General features: G+C 36.5%; 1 protein-coding gene across 2 annotated transcripts; it reads left to right on the top strand.

Moving 5' to 3' along the window:
• The first annotated feature begins 728 nt into the window (after positions 1 to 728).
• LOC143881577 (uncharacterized) lies at positions 729 to 10,654 on the top strand. 2 transcript variants are annotated; one of them, XM_077384725.1, is made up of 14 exons: positions 729 to 865; positions 993 to 1,066; positions 1,176 to 1,265; positions 1,923 to 2,001; positions 3,031 to 3,147; positions 3,263 to 3,466; positions 3,608 to 3,685; positions 4,046 to 4,527; positions 5,714 to 5,813; positions 7,406 to 7,465; positions 7,546 to 7,638; positions 8,215 to 8,334; positions 9,249 to 9,626; positions 10,205 to 10,654. In XM_077384725.1, exons 2-13 carry the CDS (start codon positions 993 to 995, stop codon positions 9,573 to 9,575), a joined length of 1,824 nt encoding a protein of 607 aa, XP_077240840.1. In that variant the 5' UTR covers positions 729 to 865; the 3' UTR covers positions 9,576 to 9,626; positions 10,205 to 10,654. The 2 variants fall into 2 exon arrangements, with proteins under 2 accessions (XP_077240840.1, XP_077240838.1); XM_077384723.1 differs by having other exon boundaries at positions 729 to 1,066.
• The last annotated feature ends 41 nt before the right edge of the window (positions 10,655 to 10,695 follow it).

Genomic DNA, 10,695 nt, shown 5'->3' with positions numbered 1-10,695 from the left:
CGCTATGGTCCCTAGCAAATCCCTTTTTATTTAATATGGATTCCTACTAATAAAACAATAAAATGCTTTCGGCAATTCCTAGTTAGGTGAATCTATCTTAATTATCCCTCATTTTTTCTCTCTCTCTCTCTCACATATTAGTCTCTTTCTTTAAAAATGGCATGGCCCACCATCTCTTTCTCGTGCACCATACCATTTTTTGCTAGTATTTTATAAAAAGAAAACTTTATATATTTACTCTCTAATAGTTAACCTATAAGAAATTTTTTGAAGATTATGGCAAACGTTTATAGCAGCTGGTCTGTCGCACATCAGACCAACCACCTCGTTAATGAAGACAATAGCTTTTGTCTTCATTCTCGAGGTAGCTAGTCTGACGTGCAACAGACCAACCGCGAAAAGCCATTTGCAATGGAGCTTAGCAAATCCCAATTGAGAAATGCTATAACACTTGAAACGACATAATTTCTTGAGAGGCTGGTTCACCTCCCTCGCAACTGAGTGCCTTAAAAAAGAAATAAGCTTTTCACATTTCTTTGAAGGGCTGAGATCAATTTGTGTTTTTTAATCTCACCCCTTCACAGAAGAGTGAAAGAAAGACTGATTTCTTTGGAAGGGCAAGTACCAAAAGCATGTAATTAAAGAAGCGATAGAGGGGTATTGTCGTCATTTAGTTAGTGGGATCTCCCTCTCTCTTTGTATTCCCATCCCTGCTTTACAAAAAGCGGGAATAAAGCGCTACTACGAATCTCCAAACTCTTTTTCACTCTCTCTCTCTCTCGGATCTTTATTTTTAGTTTTCTGACTGTCGGTGTGTTTTTCAGTTCGTGTTTTTCTTCCCAGGGACGAGTAAAAAAGAAATTAGGTAAAAAGGGGGTCCGTCTGGGGTTTTTTTAGCTTTCTCTCGGCATTTAGAAGAAGAGAAGGATTTTTGGTACCTGCCCTTTTATTTCTTCCATTTTCTCTCATATTATTCTACGTTATATGTTAAGATGCTTTGCCTCAAATCCGAAACTCTCGAACATGACATTTACACTTCTCAGAGTGTAGTTACGCCCATGAATCTGTAAGAGGCCATTTTTATTTTCTTTTTCTTTTCCATTTTGCATTTGTCTTTGTTTTTAACCTTTTTTTGGAAAATTTCTATTGATTTTCTTCACTGTAAATTATGACAGAGGCAGCTTCATTCACAGATATCTGCAAAAGGGTAGGAGAATCTCCAATCAGTCATCTTCGTCTTCGGCTAATTCGTATGTGTTGGAGGAAAGTATCGATTTATTCAATATTTATTCTCCTCTTGTTTGCTTTCCCTTCTTCTTCTTTTTTTGTGTTATTATGATCCTAAATGATTGAAAATTGTTTGGAAACACAAAGAAGGTCTTGATTTGTTAATTCTGTTTTTATGTCACTTTTCATAGTCGATAAATTTGGACCCAACATTGTAATTATATGAACACAAATTGCAATCATTTCAATTGGTGATGAAAATATAACAATTGGGTATCAATCCATTCAGGAACCATGTCTTGTTTTTCTACTCTTTTGTCTTCTGATTGGTAAAAGAAAGAAAAATCAGCACAACATTACAAAATAAATTATGAGACTTTGAAATTGATTCTGTTTTTTTTTCTTCTTAATTTCCAATTTTCTATTTTGTTGGAAACATTGAAATTGACATATTCATGGAAGCAATTCAGATTTAGATTAGCTTGGCTTTCTCTCTTCTATTCGTTGTTGTTTAGTTTCTTGCTTATGAGTCCTACTTTTTATGGAAGGCCGACCTATAGTGCCTTTCACAGCTAGATTCTTAGAAATTGATAAGTATGACATAGAATTAGGACTAAAATGCATACCATGGACTGAACTTGAAATTTCCTTGGTTTTCTTATCTATGTATCCTGACATGTCTTGGTTCTTCAGGACATTAAGACTGGGCATGGTGCAAAAGGAAGCGAGAGGGATGGGAAAATGTGTCTTTATAGATCCCAGCTTGAAAAGGATGTAAGTGCATCGTCAGTCCCTGTTTCTTGTAACAAAGGACAACTGAACTGTTGCGCTTAGGTAGCATGAATGTCATTTCTTTAGAGTGATAGATGGAATGGCATGTGTGTGTGTGTGTGTGTGTGTGTGTGTGTGTGTGTGTGTGTGTGTGTGTGTGTGTGTGTGCGCGTGTAAGGAATGACATATTGTATTGATAAATAGAGTGATGGATTTTTTTTTATTCAATGTTGTGCAATAAGCTTCATTTCTCCACGTGGTCTTTGAAAATTGATCGTTGTTGTTGTATGTGGTAGACAGTATCTAAGTTTGTGAGTTGAGCTCGTTGACCCAAACATGGTTCTTGTTGATTACTCAAGTAAGATACATTACTATAGTGATATGTTTTCAAAGTGTCATGTGAGGAACCCATTAGGTTTTCCTTTCCTACAATGGTCATACTTTAATTCAAAATACAGTTAGGGCCTGTTTGTTTTAGATTATGACAACCGATTGTGGAGTCCCCAACTGATTATTGGACTCAAATTTAGTGCCATTCTCGGTCCAATAGTCGGTTGGGGACTCCACAATCAGTAGTCATAATCTAAAACAAACAGGGCCTTTGAAGTTTGAGAATGCATCTATTTTATTTGATTTATTGACATGAATGAAGGATTAAGTATAAAGGACAACACCAAGTTCTGTCAAAGAATTCAGGGGGGAAAAAAAGCAGAATCAATTGGAAACATTGAAATTGACAAGTCGTTCAGTGCTTTATATTACCTTAGAGATTGGAGACTTGAATTATTTAGAGCTCTCAAATGCACACTATATTACCTGTTAGCTGACGCTAAGATTACAAGAAAGTGGATCCTAACTCTTGATTCAGATAGGAGGTTAATTTTCTACAGATAGTCAATGCAGGAGTAAACCAACAACACAATGACAAATAAAATGTTCGCAATCCTCCTAGCTCTTATATTGTTTAATGTTTTCTGGTTACAAATTATGTGTTCTTGAGGAAAACTCTATTAATTTGATTCCAATTTACAGGTTCAAAAATTACAAATACAGCTACAAGAAGAGATTGACTTGCATGTTGCTTTGGCAAGAGCTGTTGCGCATACTACCTCACCTTTATCCAATTCTTCTTGTCAGCTTCCAAACAAGGCATTCTACCTTTCTACTTGTGTCTTTTTTTTTCTTGGTTTTTAAGTTGTAGCTTGTGTTTTCTTGCCTTTATGTAGTTATTCTCTAAGTACATTTGTCTTCATGATTTGTGCAGGCCCAAGAGCTCTTGGCTAACATAGCTGTGCTGGAGATCGCAGTTCTAAAGCTTGAAGAAGAATTGTTTGCCTTGCATTTTCAGCTTAGTCAGGAGAGGAATGAGCGTCGCCTTGCTGAGTACCGTTTAAGACATTCAGTGTCACCATCACCATCAGGATCAGCATCACCACTACCTTACTCTCCCTCTTATTCAAGAGAGCTGGTATTCTTTAATTTTCTTTCTCTTTGGATATACAATTGAATTTCTTGGATGTATTTGATGCACTTTTGGTGTTTTTTCCAATGCATATCTCATATGAGAGCTTCAAATTGTGGCAATTCTCTTATGGTTGATCCTTTGCAGCCAGATTTATCTATTGGATGTGGTCATTTACAAACAGTCGCGATTAGCAGACAATTTAATACATTCTCAGCAGAAAAGGTCTGTAATCACTCTTTTTAATTTTATTTTTAACTTTTTAGAGCATCAAGAATTCAGTTCTTTGACATGCTGAACGACATCTTTTCAGGACAAACAGTTGCCTTTTTTAAATTAAGCTCCATGAAGTTTAGAAAGGTTTTAAACTACCAACTTTGTTCAGACTTGATGAGAGTCTGACTTTGATTTGAAACTTCTAGTACTTGATCTACTTTTTTTCGAGTTTAAATAGCTTATGAATAGTCTGAGTTTTTGAGTTTTAGTGCTCTCTTGGGTTTTTAGAGTAATATGTTAAATCTTCAAACGGTGAAGTTTAGAATATATAGTTTCAAACTGTGATCTGGCCATTAACTTTTGACACAGAACTTGGGACCATGCGATGGAGGCAAACCGGAAACAATGATGGATGATTTTCCTGTGCAGTCTGTTGAGTTGGAGTCGTCGAATAAGGGTTTTCTTGTGAATGACCTTTGGCACCACCCTAATCAGCTTTCAGAAGAAATGGTGCGGTGCATGAGAAATATTTTTCTCTGTTTAGCAGATTCTTCCAAGCTCTCTTCTTCAGATTGTATCCCTTCTCCAGTTTCCCCACATGGACACCTGTCCTCTTCTTCCTTGGCATCTTTCTCGGATTCATCCATAATGCCCTCATTTTCCCATAGTCCCTTAATTGAGCAGCACATTTGTGAAGTCATAGGAGCAAAAAATACATTTGATCCTTACAGAGTTCAGGGGAAGTTAAATTGGACAAATATTGGAAGATACAGTGTGGCAGCGGATGTGACTTGGATGTCTGTTGGAAAGGAACAGCTCGAGTATGCTGCTGTGGCTCTTAAAAGCTTCAGGTTAGATGCTTCATTGCACCTTAATGAACCTTATGATCAGATGTTTTGTTCTTTTGGTAATCCCGCTTGGATTACTTGGATGTAACACTTAGGGGCCATTTGAATACGCGGATTTTAGAATCCAGTTTTAAGTTTGAAAACAGTGTAAAAAAGGGTTCATGATCAAGCTGTTGCATGCTGTCCTGAAAGCGTTTCTTGGATTTTAAGTAAGAAATCCAGGTTTTAGAAATCTCTTCCCCATCCCGAGATTTCTAAAACCTGGAAACATGGGACGATCTCCTCTCTTGCTTTCGGAAAGAAGGTGAGAAATCAGAAAACGATGGCTGGTCTCTTCCTTCTCTCATCTCCCATCTACAATTTTGAGGAAATCCAAGATTCTAAAATCCGCGTATCCAAACGGCCCCTTAGTCTTTGGCTTTGGTTGACTCCTCTTACTAACGACCTATGATACGACTTTTATGCCCTTATTCATATATGGCAATTGTTTATTCAATACATCAATGCTTAAAAAATTGGTTTCAGTAGAAATAGGTCTCCTGATTGCTGAGTTTGACTCAGATGAACGATGAAAAACTCATTGGTTGTAATTTAGTACTTGGTGCCATGTAAAAGTGAGTTGACTCTGTTCCGATCTAAGTAGATCTGCAAGCTATGAGACTAAGGTACTTCTAGAAGCCCAATATACCATGTCCGACATGACACTATATCCAATACTTAACGGATACTTGATGAATACTTTTGTTGGTCAAATAATTGTCTTGTTTCAAACATACGCCTCTCTATTCCAATGAAGTATTATGTCATTTTTTTAGATTTAGGTCTTATATTTGCAATCATAACTTTGAGTATGTGTCTTAAAAATGTTATTTTAAATTTATTATTAATTGCATCGTCTAAGTTAAATCTAGTTCAGTTGTATGATATTTTATTTGTTGATGTCTTGTGCTGCATCTCATGACACAGGATATCCATATACATGTCCTATATTTTGAAAATTGCCGTGCCGTATCTCCGTCTATATCCATATTAGGGTTTCATAGTTTGCAAATATTTTAACATTGCTTGAAACCCATTGGTTTGTGTTTTTTACCTCTTTCATAACATCTTTATTTGAAATTAAATTCTTGATTTGAGGAGTGCTTCCGAGTAATTTGTTTTTATATTCTTGTTCCTTTCATCCATGCAGATTGCTTGTGGAGCAGTTGGCAAAAATAAACCCGGCTTGCATGAGTTGCAATGAAAGGCTGGCATTTTGGATCAACTTGTATAATGCCTTGATCATGCATGTAAGTTCCATGCTTTCTTTTTATTTTGGAAGAGATAGCCAATTGTACATAGAGCTATATAAAAATTCTGAATAATGTTTTTAGTTATTTCAGGTATTAATAACCATTCAAAAAAAGTTGTTTCAGGTATTAATAGCAAAAAGATCATATGGTACTTTTGTTATTTTCTGTAAAGATAGACTATTAATAAAAAAGAGAAAAGGATGCAAAATAGAGCTATGACAGGGGTAGAGCCACCACAATACCCAAGGATGTCCCCAAAATGATTGAAGGGCTAAAACAGACCAAGTTGGAGCCTATTTGTGGTCTACCCAAGCTTGTCCCTCGTGCTAAACGGGCTTGAGATTTTAGGTAATGAACAAGTGAACAAAGAATACAAATGGAGAGGTGTCCAAGTGTGCATGCCCAAAAAATGAAGACTGTTTTGTTATAGATGGTACTGACATTAATCTCTAATACTTGGATGCTTGTATATGGCCATCATAATGTATCTCACATGATGCTATCCCAATAGTCAGATTGAATACTCCATGTATACATTTGTTTGTTGAATTAATTATCATCCATCTTGTTTTAGTGTCTCATATTTGTATTTTTGCAATTTAAGTTTTGAGTATAATATCCAAATTTGCATAGGGACCAGATATACAAGAGGTGTTACAACTCTTAATTATCATGCATCTTGTTTTTAGGGTCGCATATGTGTATTTTTGCAATTTAAGTTTTGAGTATAATATCCAAATTTGCATAGGGACCAGATATAATAGAGGTTTTACAACTCTTAACATTTTTTTAAAGTCTAGGCCATGGGAAAGGATACGAGTATCCCAGAATATGTGATTAGAAATAAGATGTATATAAATAAAAATAAAAATTTAACTTTGAAAAAGAAATCAATAATATATTAATTCTGGCATCTTTGGAACCTCTTCCTTGAATCAAAGGAATTAGTTGGAAAACAAGAACCCTCTTTCATAAAATCCCGGAATGTCTCAAATCTTTATTGTGTATTGATTATGATCCATAGGCTCGGATCTTTCCGTCATAATCCGCTATTCCTATAAGCCATTCAAACCTAAGACTTGTGGCGCCGATACCAAATTGATTTGAATCCGGGGTTCTCAGATTACTTTTCCAAGAATAGTGAGAGAGAGAGAGAGAGAGAGAGAGAGAGAGAGAGAGAGAGAGAGAGAGAGAGTGAACGAAGAGGGAGGATTGACGCTACCTTAAAGAAGGGTGAGAAAACCTTGGGAATATAAACTTAATTTTATTCAATCATATCATTGTAGTTAAGGTTACAGACCTTTAAAAATTATGCATACTTCGAACCCTGCAAAATGCATGATTAGGGGAGGATTAGGAATCCTAAACCTCACCCAAATCAAGTTGCAAACCTTCCTACCCTTATTAGGACACAAACAAAATTCTTAACAATGTTTCGCTTGGACTTATCACACAACAAACTGAATTGGTCAATTCCTTCATAGCTAACCTTGCTCCATTCTTTGACTGTTAATTGCATAATTTCTGTTAAGTTATTGTTAATCAGTGGCCTTAAGTGGATCTCAATAGTGCATGAGACTTTCTTTCAGGCTTATCTGGCATATGGAATTCCGAGAAGCGACATCAAACTTTTTTCATTAATGCAGAAGGTTTGATTTAAAATTAGTGTCAGATTCATTTTTTTTAAATACTTGGAAATGCTTAATGAGCTACCATAATTGGCATGCAGGTGGCTTATACTGTCGGAGGGCATTCGTTCAGTGCAGTTGACATTGAATACATTATTCTGAAGATGAAACCTCCAGTGCATCGCCCACAAATAGTATGAAATCTATGTAACAAGGAAACTGCTCCAATTTTTTAAGATGTTACTATTTGGACTGCTGTCTGGCATTACATGGCTCTTTAGAAAAACTTTGATATCTTCTATGTTACGTATCTCTTAGTTTTATTCCTACAATATTTATGGGGGAAGATACTATTTACAACTTTACTGAGATTATTAGGAGTGTAGTACAACCTATGATTGGATTGTGAGATTACATAGCATGATCCAGAGTCCAGACTGTTCATAGAGAGGGCTCTGCAATGATTATCCATTATGCAAACACCACACTGATAGGTTGATTCTAATCATGCGGTCAGTGGCCTGCAAAGGATGGTTAGAAAAGAGGAGTGGTGGTCCACTTTCAATGGGGAGCTTATCAGGTCACCCTCTCGATGTATTTTTGGCGGTGGTTAATCCACAGTGGGGCTCATCAGATGAACAGTATGGAGCCATGCTCATGCTGTCTCATGTTCAACTCAGAGGTTTTCAATGGTAGTCAGTTATAGATGGCAAGTCCTTGCATTTTTCTTCTACGGAATCTTTACATAATGTAGTGCTTCCTCTTGTCAGGCACTGGTTCTGGCTCTTCATAAATTCAAAAATTCAGAGGAGCTGAGAAAGTATTCCATTGATAGCCCGGAGCCCCTTTTGACATTTGCTCTTAGTTGCGGGATGTATTCTTCACCTGCGGTAAGCAAGGGTTCTTTTTCACTTGCTTTTCTTTGTGGACTGAATTGTAATAATATCAATAATAGAGCAAGCGTAGAATATAAACTTTGGACCATTTCAAAAAAAAGAATATAAACTTTGGTCAAGCTTTAATAGACATCTTGTTTTATTTGCTGGGTGATTTTTTTTTAAAAAAAAACTGATATTATGTACAACATTTCTCATTGTGCATTTCCGCAGCACTCTTGTTCATTAGTCAATTGATGCCCAGCTCATGTTATAGTTGTTATTTAACTATTGCTCCAATTTTGATTCGACACTAGTCATTGTGCATCTCCACAGCACTCTTTTTCATTAGTCAATTGATGCCCAGCTTATGTTATAGTTGTTATTTAACTATTGCTCCAATTTTGAATCGACACTACCAGATTTTTCGCTGGTTAAACTCAGCTGAGCCAAATTAGAACCCATTGATTATGAAAATCGAGATCTATCGGGTAGTTCTCAAACATATATCATTGATACCATTCCAAAAAAAAAACATACATCTTTGATAACTTAAGTGTGCCCTGCCTTTCTGGTTATTTTGGCTTCAGTAGTAGCCTACTATACTCAGATAGGTAAATAGGTTTAGGGAGTACATTGTTAAATTAGTCGTCACTGCTAGATTAGGTATAGCTTTCTTCAGTTTAATTGACCAAGTCAGCCTGGAATTTAATTAAATGTCTCATTGAGGCCTGTAATTAGCACAAAAGTAAAATTATAAAACATATGGTTCCAAAATTATCAGTGTCATTCTTGTCCCCAAATAAACAAAGAAGAACAACACTGACATTGGCATAACACAGTTGTCTAACAAGATGGCAGCATTTTGCCATGATTTTTCTTTGTATGTATTTGTTTTACAAAAAATAGCATTGTTTATTTTGGTGCAGGTTAGGATCTTTACAGCAGACAAGGTTATTGAGGAGCTCCATGACTCAATGAGGGATTATATCCAGGCATCTGTTGGCATAAACAATAAAGGGAAGCTTCTAGTGCCAAAGCCATTGCACTGTTTCGCAAAAGGCATAGTGGAGGATTCACTGTTGGCAGACTGGATCTGTCGATTTCTTTCTCCTGAACAGGCAGCCATGGTTAGAGACTCTACATCTCAGCAAAAACAGAGGCTCCTCAGTGCTCGAAGCTTTGTCATTGTACCCTTTGACTCGAGGTTCCGGTACCTCTTCTTGCCAGAGAATGAAAGCTGGAGCTCTACCTAGTGGGAATCAAACAGAACGTGTGTATATATTTCACAGTTGAAATTACATTTGGTGGGTTTGAACTTCTATCATTCAATCATATTACTAACAAAAGCACATGCATAAATACAAAACATTTGTAAATGAACACACACACAGACACACACACACACACACACACACAAACACACACACACACACACACACACACAAAGGGGGTTTCTTATCTAATAACCAGGACTTCCAGATGGAAAATTCCTGAAAAAAAATCAGAGAGGATGCATAAAATTATACAAACCCACGTTAATTGAGTGTTGCTGGGTGACAGATCTGTGTATTGGGTAGGGACCCTGTGTGCCCAGTCTGTGAAGCGCAAATGATTTAGCCACATGCTGGGTATCTAGGAGTGAGTTGTACATAGCCCACATGCTGCCCATTGATATAGTTTTGTAATTCTTATTTTCTTTTAATAAAGTGGGTTGTCTTAACAAAAAAAGTGTTAATCGAGTTGGAAGCCTTGGCTAATGCTAATGTGTAAACATTTGAAGTTAAGAATACCTTTTATGTATTTTGAGTATATGTGGTTTCAAGAAATTTCTGGTTTTTATATGTGATACTACTGCTTGCTAATGTCTGTGTTCCTTTTGCAGGCATTCTATGTAAACATGATGGTTGTCTGAATGCATCGGGTGTCTGAAATACTGGGTCCTGCAATGTAGACTTTGATGTACAGCAGAGATTGAAATAATGGGCTGGATCAGAAGACAGTGATCCGGAAAGAAGCTCAATGTTTTGGGGCATGCTGATCCTCTTGAATCCTTAAATTGGCTTGGTGGGTTTTGCTTATCTGATCATCTCCTTGAAGATTTCTGCCTGGATAACAATGTCATTGGAGAGTCAGTATTTTTTTATTTTTTTTTTGAAAGTTAAGAATCAGGAATTTCATTGGAAGGTATTTTTACACTGGAACAATTTTCTTCTCAAGCTGCTTTGTAAGTTGTTTCTCAATGTCTTCATTCTACCTTTGGTGTAGTGTGATTGGAGGTACATTTACTTAAAGTTGGAGGTCTTTGACAAAATGCATATGATCATGGTCCAAAGTGATGTATATAGGCCTGATGCTCCCCCAAATGACTTCAAC

This window comes from Tasmannia lanceolata, unplaced genomic scaffold (assembly GCF_043159265.1).
Source record: "Tasmannia lanceolata isolate RefF3 unplaced genomic scaffold, GAP_Taslan_0.1 ptg000007l, whole genome shotgun sequence".
NCBI classification, from domain to species: Eukaryota; Viridiplantae; Streptophyta; class Magnoliopsida; order Canellales; family Winteraceae; genus Tasmannia; species Tasmannia lanceolata.
The sequence above is the reverse complement of the archived record's forward strand: the minus strand, read 5'-3'. Positions and strand labels throughout refer to the sequence as shown.

Excerpts from the sequence above, each read along its gene's own strand:
- LOC143881577 (XM_077384725.1), top strand. The coding sequence starts at position 993 with ATGCTTTGCCTCAAATCCGAAACTCTCGAACATGACATTTACACTTCT. Across the intron at positions 5,814-7,405 it reads ATAATGCCTTGATCATGCAT|GCTTATCTGGCATATGGAAT; the intron begins GTAAGTTCCATG and ends ACTTTCTTTCAG. Across the intron at positions 7,466-7,545 it reads TTTTTTCATTAATGCAGAAG|GTGGCTTATACTGTCGGAGG; the intron begins GTTTGATTTAAA and ends ATTGGCATGCAG.